A 16004-nucleotide genomic window follows, 5' to 3' on the forward strand; every position below is an offset into this window, starting at 1 on the left:
TGGTTTGAGATAATTACTCAAAACTTAGCTTAAAAGCTCTTTTGGAATCAATGTTCCCTTTTCTTGATCAAATGTGAAAACATTTATAAACTTCTTTGGAAATACTTAGTTCCCTAATAGCTTTTTAAGAAATGAACTCAACTCTTTACTCTTTGCTTAACTTGAAAACTTGAGTTTTTAAAATGAATTCAAAACATTGTTAAAGACTCTTGAAAACTTTAAGAAACTTTGCTTTGACTGGCTTCTTAACTTCTAGACTTGACTCTTAACTTCTTTGACTTCGATCTTAACTTTTCTTGAATTGGATTATGGATTCAAGGTTCATGATCTCACGTTTATGGATGATTTCTAGATGTTTAGAAGTCATTTAGAGTAATTAGAATCAACGGAAAGTGTTAGGACACTTTAGAATAACTTAAACGGGCTAAACGACAAAAACTGGTGAAAAACGCCGATCCAGGCGCGGCGCGTGGGCGTGCAGCTCCAGGCCCCATTTTACTGGGGCTCATTTTTGGCGCACTGCTGGCGCGCCGCCCCAGCCTTCCTGGCGCTATGGGGGCGCGTCGTGCCAGCCTCCCTTCAGGCAAAATTCATACGAACTTTTGAATCGCGTTTTCTGACCCTAAATCGTTCTACTCCGATTCTTTTTCCCAAATTCACTTTAGATTCATGTACCCAAATCATATACACAAAATTTAACTCAAACAACTCAGGGAAACAACACTTAATCATCAAGAAACTCCTAAATCCCAACTCATATTCAAGAACGAAATCAATTCAAGAACAACTATCAAGAACATCAGTTTCTCAATCATTTTAGGAAGAAAACACGCTGAATTAAACATGCTTGGCGCGTGGGTGAACTAACCCAACGCTATGTGATCTCACATACCTTGTAGGGATCACCCCCGACGAAATCCACAAGCAATTCTTGAACGTTCTTGACGAATCTTGAACTTCCTTCTCTTTTCTCCTCTTTTCTCTTTTCTCCATGCCCTATTGTGAACTCAACTTTTTCTAAACTGACTAAAATCTGATTTTTACCCCAATTAACTCTTAAAAACGAATTAGAATAATAAGGTAAGGAAAAGACTAAATTACCCTTCAAAAATCTGGTTTTAGACTTTCCTTATTCGAACAGCCCAACTTCCAAAGGGCCTAACTCACTCATACGAACTCGGAATCACACAAACTCGGCGGCGTTGGAAAGATCATTTCATGATCTTTCCTACCATATCTGGGAGTGCTCCTAACTCATTCTGAGCTAGAAGTTATGGCCGTTTGAAGTTGACCAAAAACTCATTTTTCCTAACTTAAACAAATTTCCAGATTTCAATTCTTTAAAAAAAATGACTATTTCCAAATTCTTAACTTCTTCCTAGTTAGTTCGATTTGCGAGATGTTACAACTTTATTATTCTTCTTCGTTTATTACATGCACTAAATTATATCGTCAAATTTCCCTAAAACAATCATCTCTACATTAATAATGATAAAAAAAAATTGAAATAGATTTTTTTATATTATATATTTTCTATAACATTATTTTGTTATAGAGACCAAAATACGATTTAAATGATATTGCTATAGTGAGATTTGATTGTAATTAGAATGAAAAAAAAAGAGGAAGAGGATGAAGAATTGAAGGAGATTACAAGTCTTGGTGGGGAGAGGGAAAGATTTTTTAGATACATCTTTGTGTACTTATATATCATCACCAACAAAATAAAATCATTATTTTGTGGTTTATAATTGTTGTTTCCTGTGAAATACTTCTTATGTCCCTAATTACTTGTCCACTTTTGAATTGACACACATATTAAGAAAATAATTAATGACATAGTGAGTTTACCATTTTACTCCTTGAAGTGGATGAAAAGTTCTAAATTTTTCAAAGTAATTAGTCATTTAATTGAGGATATAATAGGTAAAAAAACGTCCTTTCTTGATTTGTCAAAATGGACAAGTAATTAGGGACAACTATAAAAGAAAAAGTGGACAAGTAATTAGAGACAGAGAGAATATTCAATTAACTGCATTTCATTATTTTTGCATTTATTTATGTGAGATTGATCAAGGTGAATTGTCGTGTTCAAATCCACAAAAACAAAATACACAATCTTTTCTCTGAAAAAAATATGATCAGAGAAAAAAAATCTTTTTTAATACTCTGTACTCAATCGAATATAATGGTAATAGTAAATTTTATAATATATCATATTAAAAAATAAATATTAAAACTAATTCAGTCTCGAAAAGCCAAAAAAAAAGCCTAAATTCAATTTGATGATTGAACAAAAACGTGTTAAATTTTATCCAATAGTAAAATGACACCATTTCTCCTAACAAAAATTCCCCTAGCCAAATGCAGTAAACAGAATCTATACCTTAACACACTTAACATATTTAGTCCTTTAACTATTCAAAAACTTATCAGCTTTAGTCTCTTAACAATACACTTACCGGTTTTAGTTCCTTAACTATAAACTTACCGATTTTAGTCCTTTAAGTATTCAAAAATTTATCAAGTTTGGTCTTTGTCCATTTATTTTAATACAAATAGCTTAGGTTTATATTAACCAAAATCTTCGTGAAATTAAATATTTAACCCATTTTTTAAGTTATTTCTCTATCCTCATTCTTTTTTCTTCAAACTACTCTTATGAAAAGAACAATAACGTCAACTATTCAAAATAAAATTAATGAGGAAAGAAGATATAAGTCCTAATTTTATTCAATGAAGGATAAAATTAAACATATAATTGTTGTTAATGACTTGAATATGCTAATAAGTGCGGATTTAATTTAATTTACTCAAAATTTTCTTTACGTAAAATAAAATGAATAGAATAATAAAATTGATCTATTTAAAAAATTACAAATCTACCATTTTATAAATTTCGTTCAATGAAGTCGTTGAAATACAAACTTTGGATTTAACGGGTAATAAATATTTTCTTTTTATAATAAGGTTTAGCATATTCAAGTCATTAGTAGCAATAATATGCTTCATTTTATCCTTTGTTAAATAAAACTATGACTTATATTTTCTTTCCTCGTAAATTTTATTTTAAATTGTTGAGGTTAAGGTTCTTCGCATTAGGTTAATTTGAAGAAAAAATAGCAGAGAGAGAGAGAAACAACAGAAAAAGTTGCTAAAGGATTTAATTTCTCGGGGCATGAATTCCTTTAATATAAACCTAAGCTATTTGTATTTAAAAAGTGGACAAAGACCAAACTTGATAAGTTTTTGAATAGTTAAAGGACAAAAATCAGTAAGTTTATAGTTAAAGGACTAAATCCGTTAAGTATATAGTTAAGGGACCATTTTAGACCTACTCCTATACCCGTTAAGTATATAGTTAAGGGACCATTTTAGACTTAGGGACTATTTTTGTCATAAAAAAATAAAGTAGCAAAATACAATTCTAAACACAAAATGATGCATTCTTGCAGTGAAAGACTATAACCGCCTCACCATTTTTCTGGATAGAGAGAGGAATAAACAAACGTATACTTTAAATAACGAGTGATGTACACCTTCTCTATGGAAAAATTAAAGTTATACAATGTTATGCTTTCAAATAAAGAGCAAATAAAGTTCTGTAGTTATGAGGATTCGATATGGGGGCAGAAGAGTAATAACAATCCATTCAATAGACGGCTGCGATTGGAAGTTGTTTAATAAGCTTGAAGGGCTACTATGTTTCCAGCTCATATTAGGTGGTTATAAGTCTAACAACCAGGAGAGAAGAAGGCCAACGAATCAATTTGTATTTTTCTCGTTTCATCTCTCTTTCTTCTTCTTCTCCCTCGGTCTAAATTCTTCTTCTTATCTTTTTCTGCAGATATGAAGCTCATCTATGGAATCCCAGTAGAGTAGTTCAATTCAATACTCGTATTTCTATTCTTAGTTGTAATAGTTTGAAGTTTTATTAATATAAATCAGAAAATTGTCCAAAAGAGGTTGTTGTTGATTTTATTCTAGTTTAGATCTTGACAATTGGTTTTAGAACCTAGCTTCAGCGACCTGTGCGTGAAGATCTATAACGGTGGATGGTACTAGATTCAAATCCATGGACGATCGACTGAATCGACATGAAGATACGATGGAAATGTTAGCTAATAGTAATCGTGAGATCAGTGAAACACAAGTGGAAATCAGATGAGCTTTAGAACAAATTGTGGAAAGGTTAACTGCATAGAAAGGAGACTAGTAGCTGCTGATCTGAACATTCCTCAAGGGGATGGCATTTTACCCATTCCAGGACAAGAACATAGGAATTTGAGGCACCAGAGAGTTCTCATCCACCCTCCTAAGTGGGAATTGCCCAGTTTCGAAGGTCACTAGCCTAAGGTATGGCTCAGAAAGTGCGAAAGGTACTTTAATTTACATAGAATTGCTGACAACTTGAAGGTTGAAGCAGCAACACTCTATCTTAATGGAATGGCTGAAACATGGTATAACTCTATGGTACTAAGTGTAGGGGTATTAACCTGGGTAGAGATCAAAGAAAAATTATGTATTAGGTTTGGAGAAATTTTAATGGAGGATGTTTTGGAAGTCTTTAACAAGTTGAATCATACTAGATCTGTAGATGAATATTTGGGAAAGTTTGAGGATCTCAAAGCAGAGATGTTGATAAGAAATCCGGTCTTGAATGAAGCTCATTTCATATCTAGTTTCATGGGAGGACTCAAAAAGGAGATCAAGTATGTTATTAAGATGTTTAAGCTCATTACCCTCAGCTTTGCAATTGAACAAGCCAGGATGCAAGAAAAGGCCATAGAAGCAGCTCTTAAGAAGGACAAAACTGATACTAGACCTATCAAGGCTCATGTGAGTAGTTTTACCCCAAAACCATCAGTTATGACTTCCACTAGACCAACCACTTACCGGTTGAGTCCAGAAGTTTACGAATATAGGAAGAACAACCATCTTTGTTTCAGGTGTGGAGATAAGTATACTCCAAGGCATAAATGTAAGAATAGACAGTTGAATTGCATAAAGGGAATCACTGAAGATGGGCAAGCGGCTTGGGCAACACCTACTGAAACTAGTAAAATAATAAAGGAGCAAGCCCTAACTGATATGATAATTGAAGGAGAAATCCAACAGGAGATGCAAGAGGCTATTTGTCTGAGTGCCTTGTCTGGCAATCACAATGGGGTGAATACCATTTTAGTAAAGGGAATAGCTAAGAATAGGAATCTAACTGTGATGGTTGATTCAGGAAGCACTCATAGCTTTATTGATTCATAAGTTGTGATGGAAACAAGTTATGTAGAAACTTATAGCTCTCATATGAGAGTCATTGTTGCTGATAGTAACTATTTGTTATGTAATTCTACTTGTACGAGTTTCAGCTGGAAGATGGAAGGGAAATCATTCAGAGAAGATCTAAGGATTATCAGATTGGGAGTGTGTGATATAGTCCTAGGGAATGACTGGATGAAAAAATACAACCCCACCAAGTTTGACCTTGAGAAGAGGAGTGTCACTATTGGAAAAAAGACCAATAAAGTAGTGTTGCATGTTATTCCTGAAGAGGGAAGTATTCACATGATTAGCAGTGGTACGATGGGAAAACTGATTAGAAAGTATCAGACTTGGACACAACTACTGAGCAGGAAACCATTGAAAAACCAATAAAAGTGGTACTGCAACAATTTGAAGATGTCTTTGCCGAACCTAAAGGTTTACCACCAGTGAGGAGTTTAGATCACTCAATTTCGTTGAAGCCGAGATCATTGCCTGTTATCTTAAGGCCTTTCATGTACAATTACTTTCAAAAAGAGGAGCTGGAGAAACAAGTGAAGGATATGTTGTCACATGGTACTATTCAGCCCAGTCAGTCGCCTTTTTCTTCATCTGCATTGCTAGTGAAAAAAGAAGAATGGGACTTGGAGGTTCTGCGTAGACTATAGAGGGTTGAATGAGGCTACAGTGAAAGACAAGTATCCCATACCCATTGTAGATGACCTATTGGATGAGTTACATGGTTCAACGATATTTTCGAAGGTGGATTTAAGAGCTGGTTACCATCAGATTAGAATGAAATATGATGATGTGTTTAAGACAGCATTCAGGACACATATGAGGCACTATGAGTTTCGAGTGATGCCATTTGGGCTTACTAATGCCCCAACCACATTTCAGGCTCCGATGAATCAAGGTATTTCAACCTTTTCTCCGAAAGTTTGTGGTAGTTTTTTTTATGATATCTTAATATATAGTCAGTCTCTTGCGGAACATGTGAAGCATGTTACTACTGTTTTTATGACATTGAGGGAACATTCACTTTTTGCTAAGAGATCCAAATGCTCGTTTGGTCAATCCAAGGTTGAATATCATGGTCATGTCATTAGTGCTCATGGGGTAGCTACTGATCCTGAAAAGGTAGCGGCTATGGTGCAGTGGCCCAGACCCTCTTCCTTGAGAGCTTTGAGGGGATTCTTAGGGCTGACGGGATACTATAGGAAGTATCTAGCCAATTATGGTACAATATGTAGACCACTTACTGATCTCCTAAAAGAAGGCAGTTTTAAGTGGAGTGATGAGGTTGAAACTACTTTCTTGGCTCTGAAGGACGCTATGTCTAACACCCCAGTACTTGACCTACCTGATTATTCTCAAGAATTTGTAGTTGAAACAGATGCAAGTCACTCAGGAATTGGTGCAGTTCTTATGCAAAAAGGGAAGCCAGTGGCCTATTTCAGCAAAGTATTGGCTATGAAGCATAGGGGCAGGTCTATTTATGAGAAGGAGTACATGGCATTGCTTAGTGCTATAGACAAGTGGAGGCACTACTTACAATATAGACACTTTGTGGTAAGAACTGATCACCATAGCCTGAAATACTTGCTTGATCAGAGAGTTACTTCAGCTATCCAGCAAAAGGGGCTTACCAAGTTGTTAGGCTTAGACTATGAAGTTAAGTTCAAGAGAGGGGCTGAGAACCGAGTTGTTGATGCTCTTTCCAAACAATTTGAAGGGGTGCGAGAAGAAGAAACAATTTCTTTGCATGCTAAATTACAAGCTATCAACTCATCGGTTCCAACTTGGGTGCAAGACATCACAACCAGTTATGAAGGTGACACGTTTGCTTTCGATCTTATTACTCAGTTGGTGGTAGACTTACAAGGTCCTAATCTGTGGCACTATCAATCTGGGATCTTGCAGAAGAAAGGAAAAATCTATGTAGGATCTATTGGCACACTAAGACAACAACTACTACATGTTGTTCATAGCTCACCATTAGGGGGTCATTCCAGTCAGTTAGGAACACTTAAGAGGTTATTCGAGGTGTTTTATTGGCCTCTTATGAAACAGATGGTAATCAATTATATTGCAAAATGTGATATCTGTCAGAGGAGAAAGGATGAGGCTATAGCATATCCTGGTCTTCTTCAACCACTTCCTATTCCCAACCAAGCATGGACTCATATTAGTATGGAGTTTATAGAGAGGTTGCCTAAGTCTCAAGGAAAGGATGTCATTTTGGTGGTAGTTGACAGGTTCGCAAAATCAGCACATTTCATAGCCCCATCTCATCCTTATACTGCAACTATTGTGGCTGATAAGTTTGGAAGAGGGTACAGACTTTACATGGTACCCCCTACTTCTATAGTCACTGATAGAGACAATGTGTTTCTTAGCAATTTTTGGCAAGCTTTGTTCAAACTAAAGGGGGTTCAATTGTCCTATAACTCTGCTTACTACCCGCAAACAGACGGCCAAACAGAAAGGGTGAACAGGTGTATTGAAACTTATTTGAGGTGTATGACTAGCAGCAGACCTACTAATTGGAAGAGGTGGTTATATTTTGTTGAATGGTGGTACAACACTAACTTCTATAGTAGTCTACAATGCACCTTTTTTGAAGCCTTGTATGGTTATTCTCCACCTTAACTGTCTCTTGGGCCTCTCTTAGACACTGTGGTGCCTGCTGCTGAAGATGTGATTATGCACCGACAACAAATGCAACAATTATTAAAGGACAATCTCCATAAGGCTCAGGAGAGGATGAAGTATTTTGCTAATCATCGGAGAACTGAAAGGGAGTTCCAAGTTGGTGATACAGTGTATTTGAAGTTGCAACCCTATCGGCAAACTTCCTTAGCTATGAGGAAGAACCTTAAGTTGAGTTCAAAATATTATGGGCCTTATCTAGTAATCAACAGGATTGGACTAGTTGCTTACAAGTTAGCTCTTCCACCTTCTTCCAAGGTGCATCCTGTCTTTCATGTTTCACTTCTGAAGAAAAAGGTTGGTTCTAGAGTGGTGGTTCAATCAACCCTGCCCATGACTAATGTTGAAGGCCAATTCCTTGTCAAGCCTGTTGCCATTTTGCAGAGGCAGCTGGTACAGAGGGAAAATTCAGTTGCTATTAAACTCCTGATCCAATGGTCTAACTTACCTCCTGAAGATGCTACCTAGGAGGATTTTGACTTCATCAAGGCTAAGTTTCCAGAGTTCATAGCTAATCCTTGAGGACAAGGATTATTTGATGTCGTCGGGTATGTTATGCTTTCAAATAAAGAGCAAATAAAGTTTTGTAGTTATGAGGATTCGATATGGGGGGCGGACGAGTAATAACAATCCATTCAATAGACGGCTGCGATTGGAAGTTGTTTAATGAGCTTGAAGGGATACGATGTTGCCAGCTCAGACGAGGTGTTTATAAGTCTAACAACCAGGAGAGAAGAAGGCCAACGAATCAATTGGTATTTTTCTCGTTTCTTCTCTCTTTCTTCTTCTTCTCCCTCGGTCTAAATTCTTCTTCTTATCTTCTTCTGCAAATACGAAGCTCATCTACGGAATCCCAGTAGAGTAGTTCAATTCAGTACTCGTATTTCTATTCTTAGTTGTAATAGTTAGAAGTTTTACTAATATAAATCAGAAAATTATCCCAAAAAAGGTTGTTGTTGATTTTATTCTAGTTTAGATCTTGACATACAACAATCAAAAATTTCAAACCAATTAATGCAGCAGAAAAATACAAACTCTAAGATGCTTGTTGTTTCCTTCGTTTTATTCTTTCTAGCGCACCAAGAGGGCCATCACTATCTTTATTCTTGGCAGTAGAGTCGTCTTCTGCTTCATCACCTTCGTTGTCCCTCTTACGGATTAGACCTCCAAACACTGCATCTTTCAGTGCAATTTCAACCTTATCATCATCCTCTTCAGAATCACTTTCCTCAGGTAGCTCAATATCCTCATTGTTTGCAGTGACTTTCTGTCCATTTGACTCAACTACTCCTGCACTAACAAATCCAACTACCCGACTCTGTTCTTTGCTCTTTGTATCATTTTCAGGCGCTAACTGCCTTTCAAGAGCTGCCATCTCATCATCAGCAACACCAGCTTTTTTCAAAAACGTCCTTTGCTTCCTCAAGGGTCTGCATCTGATCCTTTTGCATGAGATACTCCGGTAGGATAAAATGTGTCTGCAGGTATAAGAAGCATGTCAGTCAGTACGGTCAATCAACAAATGCACAAATGTGAAAATATACAAAACTATTAAAAGGATGTGTATGAAGGAAAGTATGGGTCTACACCACAGGTCTGCCTTAAACCCATACTTATTTCCCTAAACGTGTATGAAGGAAAGTATGGGTCTACACCACAGGTCTGCCTTAAACCCATACTTATTTCCTGAACTTTTAGATGAATCAACCGATAGCGGATCATTTGAGAACTCCATGGAGCATGCTATTTGCATATTATTGTATCATTGAAAAACTAGCAAGGATGTTAACCAAAAACTAGAACTATAGAGAAGCTAACACTCTAGAGAGTGAGGGTTAGTGGAGTAAGACAGAACAGAGGAACTTCAAGCTTAGCTTGCAAAAGAACGATAACAAGTGAGATTGGATAGGTTTGGGGGTAAGGCATGGTAATTGTTAGAAAACTTGCATTAGATCTAATATTTGCCAGAAGTCCTCTTGGTTTGGGCTAAAGACTTTTATATCACTGAAGGGATATTGTGAGATTTAGAGAACCCTAAATTCGCCTTAAAAGACAAGTAATTGTTTTTCAATATTGGACTGCATGGACCAGAATATAACGGAATATGTATATAGAGGATTCTTACAACCCCTAGTATGAGATTAAGTATAGTTGACTGATTTGATTGATATAATATACCAAGTCCATGATAGTTCATACACTGAGAAGTTAAAAATGGTAGTTACTTAAGCTAAATACTACATTATGAGCCCTTCCTATTTTCAAAAAATTTCCTGGCATAAAACAGAAGTAGCTCTAACAGTAGGTTTCCCAGTGACCCAGTTTAATCAGAAGCAAGGTTGTCATCTTCCAAAGTTAATTATATGCCATGTTGGATGATACACATTGTAAAGTAATTATTTTATCCTGATTAAGTTCGTACTAGCATTCTAACCAGATTATTACTCTTCTTACACAATCCTTCCTATTAGAAGCCATCAAGTACCAAAACAATTTCCCTCCTCCGCCTTCTTTTATGCCGCAAGTACACTTTAATTCTTTTTTGGATAAACTATGCCACAAGTACTCTTTGGTCTTAATTCTTTGTGAGAATACGATTGAGCTCCTTAATTTACTGATCTCAAGGACATCACAGATGGCTAACTTAATGATTAATTGAGTATTTTTTACCTGGCTGTAGCTTGCAGATACACTCCTCTTCACACGGAGTATCTCGCGGAAGGTATCCTCGTTACCATGCTGCACCTCAAACTCATGCCACTTGTTCCAGAAATCAGGGTCAGATCTAGGGTCTGAGAATTGTGATGAGTGCTTGTACAGTGCACGAGCACGATCAATCGCTCCTAGGCTCTTCTCAAGTTCAGCATACTTTAAGCACATAACTTTCACGTCCAGACTCAATTGCTTGTTCATATATCTCCCGTGTTCTTGGATCACCAAATATCTCAGCTGCACGAGCTATATAGATCTCGTACATGCTCAATTTCTCATTTGCTGGAACAGCTTTTGTAGCTTGATCATAAACCCTCATAGCCCGCTTCGCAAGACCATAGTCTTCCTCTAATTTAGCATATTGAAGATACAGTGGCTTCACAGCATCAGCAGGGGTCTGGTGGGAATGGAAACAGTACAAGATGAGTATCCAAACATAGTTTGACAAACAGAATTTTCGGAATGTGCTTTAAGATGCAACTACGCAGACAAGAAGCAGTTAGACATTAAATGAGAGCCTCTGCTAACAGCATTAAGCAAAATTTCTCCCATAATTTGGAAGTGCAACTATCACCCAAGACATGGCCAATGTAGGATTCTAGACTAAAACAACAGATTTAAAATTTGTGAATATGTATAGTATTTACAACACAAAAGCATGAGTCTTAAAATATCTACACACTTGTCAATTTTGTGTGTGATTGTCGTTTTTCAGTAAATGCGTTCAACACATTTTTTAAATTTTTAAGTAATTAAACCTTTTACACCTATTAATATCGCATGTCTTGAGGCACATGATGAAGATAATTTTAATAAATCATAGTCTATTTTAATGAATTATATAGGTTTAATATATGCATTAAGCAACCTTTCAATGTTCTTCAACTTAACGAAAAAAACAATTGTTTCACAAAAGTAATGAATATGTATAATATTTACATCATAAAAGTACGAGTTTTAAAATATCATCACGTTTAACGCAAATTTCGTATATAACTGTCACTTTTTGTTGAACATGTCATCGTATTCATTAAACAAAAAAAATGCACTTTTTCATCCATTACAAATCATGTGCCTTGAGATACTATGACGAAAATGATTTCAACAATCATAGTATTTTAGATGGATTGTATAAATTCAATACAATTCATGATATGTATAATATTTACATCATAAAAGCATGAGTTTCAAATATATTCATGTTTAGTGCAAATCTCGTGTCTAACCGTCATTTATAACTAAACATGTTCAATCCATTCATTGAACAAAAACAAAAACAAACTTTTTCATCTATTACAGATTGTGTGCCTTGAGAGACTATGATGAAAATGATTCCAACAATCACAATTTTTTAGGTGATCAATTATATAAATTCGATACTATTCATAAATATATACTCCCTCTGTTTGAAAAAGAATGACCCAATTTCCTTTTTAGTCTGTTTTTAAAAAAATGACCTCTTTCCTTTTTTGGCAACACTTTAACTTTAACTTTCCACGTGACATGTTTAAGGCCACAAGATTAAAGAGAATTTTGGTACATTTGACATAACTTTATTTTAGAACCACAATGTCACACCCCTAACTAGAAAGGGGCAGACATCAAGGATATACATGAGCACCTGCTAAATATCTTACTAATCTCATGCCAAAACTGTAGATTCATAAGCAGCGGAACCTATATGAAGACACATACTAAAACATAGATAACAAAAGGGCATGTTGGGCTACTTTACAAGGGAAACAAGACTAAGTCTACGAAGTCTCTAAAGAGTATGCCTCTGAGAATTTGATAACTAGTCAGGACAGGGCCCCGACACACCCATTCTGATATATGTACATACATAGCAAAATATAGATTCTAAATATCTGATAGCTCCAGGTAGAGGTGGAGCTTACTAACTGTTAAACTGGAAGTCTCTAGTCTATTGAAAATGCTTGTTGTCCTGAGTACCTGAGCCTGTAGTGATACAAATGAAACACCAAAATAATAGGGACGTCAGTACATACAAAACATGTACTGGTATGTAAAGCAAATTAAGTAACAAGTAGACATCAAATATCATGATAGGCAAATCTGAGCATGTGTATGCAGGAGACATAATCCCAAACTGGAATTGTGACCAACCTCAAGCGTCCTCATCGAACGTTTCATGGCTTAGTCATTTATATATATATATATAATCCCTATAATTTGCTTAAGTGATATCTTTACTTTATTATGTCGCTTCTTTGCTCTTTGTAAAGCTAACTGTCAGGGAATCACATGATGGCCTACTGACGGCGATTAGTGAACCTTGTATGGCATATGTAGCCCACTTCACGACCACACGTGAATCTCATAGTCTGGTAACGAGGTCTATCAAGGTACCCCCCAGGGCTCATGTATGGTCTGCCCTCAGGCATGTATCAGTCAGGTGAATTCGCGACGGGAAATTCCAGCTGACTATATCTGAATTTTGTGCACAGAGTAGCGTCGCACGTAGTAGCCCTAAATATACCACCATACGCTGTAGAGTAGTCTATAATCTCAACTGCTTGCAATTATTTATAATAATTAATTCATTAATCACATAGCTCGTAATACAATTCGTGATTACATTCTTTAGCTTGAGAATCATATATCTTGTGACCTATGCACTTACGAACAGTCTGTGGCTGGCTGCTTTCTTTAAATTTATGCAACATGTACACCGCTAACTTCTAAGAGTTCCAACTGTAGACAAATGTAGTTTATGTGAAACATATTGCTTCCTTGAAGAGTACTATAACTCTATAGGTTTTAGGACTCAACATGAGAGGGTTTATAAAATAGGATAACTTTCTTTCAAGTATCATAGAATCTATAGTGCCATTTATCGGAAGAACATGCGAGTTTAGGTCGTGCTTTAAGGGAAAAAGAGGTTTTAGCTTTACATACCTTAATTCGGGACTTACTATCTTACATCGTCAAACTCCTTTGTTGAAAACTTTATCTATAACATAAAATCATAAAAGTATAGTATAAGAAATTAAACTAATTAAGAGTCACAACAATGCCAAAAATAGAATAATGGTTCGCGAGCGACAATCTCAACAATTACCATAGATGAGTGGTGTATCACCATACCCTTCTCTTTATCTACTTTCCAAGTAGGCTTGTGACTTATTTACATATTCAGTATTACTCCTCATCCTTTAACCATAAAGAACCAACCCCCTTAATCATCCACACTTAACATAAAAGTAAAACTCATGGCCTCCGATCACCATCCCACCGGTTCCTTGTTAACGATGTCAAATTCCTTTATAAGCTCATAGTTTAAGTTGGTAGAGAACTAATACCATAAATTAAAATAATAGGAGCTCATATAACCAACTACACCATATTCTTAGCGACTTAGGAATTTCATCAAACAGTTGGTGAGCGACAAACTTTCAACAACTACAATAGTCGCGTTCTCTATACCTTGCCTTCCATTTTAATGTAACCAGTTTACTTCCCCAATACAATACCATTGACCCCTCATTCGGTCAAAACAACAGCCAACACAACCTTCTACAAACTCCCTCCTCACTAAAACATCAAATACAATGGGTAAAACATGGACTCACGGCTTCCTATCACCATCCCGTGAGTCCTACCCGCAAATTATACTTAAAGCATCCTTGGAATACTATTTATGAAGATAGAAGAGGATTTATACCTATTTATTAAAAAAAAGCATCCCCTGCCCTTCTTTATTCTCCAAGAACAATACTTTTTCCTTCAAGAAAACATTTAGCTAAGTATATCTATAGGTCTATGGAGAGGAAGCCACTTGATTCTTGAAGAAACCAACTTACCTTAAGCTTTGGTGGATTGAGGATGAGAAAAACTTGAAGAAATAAATTGAAACCAGTCCTTACACGTTCTTGAGTATATGGGAAAGTATATCCCAAACTTCTAATATAAAAACAACAAGTTTGGCCGACTTTCTTTAAAGTGCCACATGTCCCGCAATGATTGGGCAGTGCGTGCGTCTGCCGTAGAATGAACATAAATTTTTACTCCGATATCGTTTTAATGAGCGGTTTGTTTTGCTGGAAACTAGACTCAAATACCTTCAATTGGATAGGTTGTAGGCTCTCTAACTCGTTGTATATTAGGAGATATGCCCCTTCAAAATTAGATGAGAAATGAGATCATTTGTAGTGTTCCTCCATAATGAACCTTTAAACTTTAATCTTTTCTTTAATGATCTCTTTGACCTAAAACTTTTGTTTAACCCTTCAAATGACTAAATATAAGGGTTACATGGCATGCTTAACCATTTTCAATGATATACCTCCCCCGATATCACATCTATGCATTGGTGTTTACAAGTCGCAAATGTATTTTAAGTTACGGGATATTACACACAAGATTAAAAAGTGTTTTTCCTTTCTTAAACTCTGTTCCAACACTACAAGAAATTTAACTTTTAATGACCACCTCTTAACGAAGGAATATAAATTTGGTCGTTATAGATTACATATAGCGACCTAACTTTTTTTCGGTCATCAAAACTCAAATTTTAGCTTAACATTAACCGGGAACATAAATCCATCATTAATAAAGAATATAATATCCAGTCGTTAGAGTTTAATATTGAATAAAAACTTGACCTAGCTTATTTCTCTCTTCATTTTTTCAACCCACCCTCCCCGTAAAAAAATCATAATTATATGAGCATGGTGAAGAATCACAAACGGTTCCCTTAGGGTTTCATTGAGTATATTTTCCAAGTTATTACAATTCTCTGTTACTTCACCTTTTGGGTTTTGATAATCTTGAAAGGTTAGTCCGCTCATATTTCTTTCCTTTTGTCTTAAATTTGATGTTGGAAGAATTTTTAGTTGGATTACCTTGTTCTGTTTTCTTTTTGTTGTTTCTAAGGACACAACGATCTGATGAGTATGATTAAAGTTGTATGCTGGAGTGAAATTTTGAATCCTTTTTTTTTATCGATTTGAATGGCTGCACAAATGACCTATATGTTAACTGATATTGTGTTTGATGGATTTCTTCCGCTTTTGCTGAATTTTCACAATTAGCAAAAGAAAGGCTAAAAAAGTTCAAATTTTGAATTTTGTTGTTTGAATTACATCAAGATATTTTATTTGTTCTAGTCATTATTGTACAATACTTGCACATGCTTCTCTGGTCAAAGAATTGATTCTATCTAATAGTTGATTGGTTTTGAGAAAGTATTGTCTTGTAGACTAAGATTTCATTGGATTAGTAGAAGAGGTGAATAAGTTGGTTGCTGAGTTGATCAATGAAGAAAATGATGAGTTTCAGTTAGTGTTTGTCGTATGTGG

The 16004-nt window shown here is 35.7% G+C and overlaps 1 protein-coding gene across 1 annotated transcript; it reads right to left on the minus strand.

Annotated features, from left to right (window-relative positions):
• Positions 1-8964: 8964 nt before the first annotated feature.
• On the minus strand, positions 8965-11121 carry LOC102595332 (uncharacterized). The gene is made up of 2 exons (XM_006350549.2): positions 10642-11121; positions 8965-9449 (listed from the first exon to the last, which is right to left on the minus strand). The coding sequence occupies exon 2, from the start codon at positions 9344-9346 to the stop codon at positions 9008-9010; it is 339 nt and encodes a 112-aa protein (XP_006350611.1). The 5' UTR covers positions 9347-9449; positions 10642-11121; the 3' UTR covers positions 8965-9007.
• Positions 11122-16004: the final 4883 nt, after the last annotated feature.

This window comes from Solanum tuberosum, unplaced genomic scaffold (genome assembly GCF_000226075.1).
Source record: "Solanum tuberosum cultivar DM 1-3 516 R44 unplaced genomic scaffold, SolTub_3.0 scf00126, whole genome shotgun sequence".
In the NCBI taxonomy this organism is placed as follows: domain Eukaryota; kingdom Viridiplantae; phylum Streptophyta; class Magnoliopsida; order Solanales; family Solanaceae; genus Solanum; species Solanum tuberosum.

Bases quoted from the DNA above. Each gene is read 5' to 3' on its own strand.
- LOC102595332 (XM_006350549.2), bottom strand. From the start codon at position 9,346: ATGGCAGCTCTTGAAAGGCAGTTAGCGCCTGAAAATGATACAAAGAGC.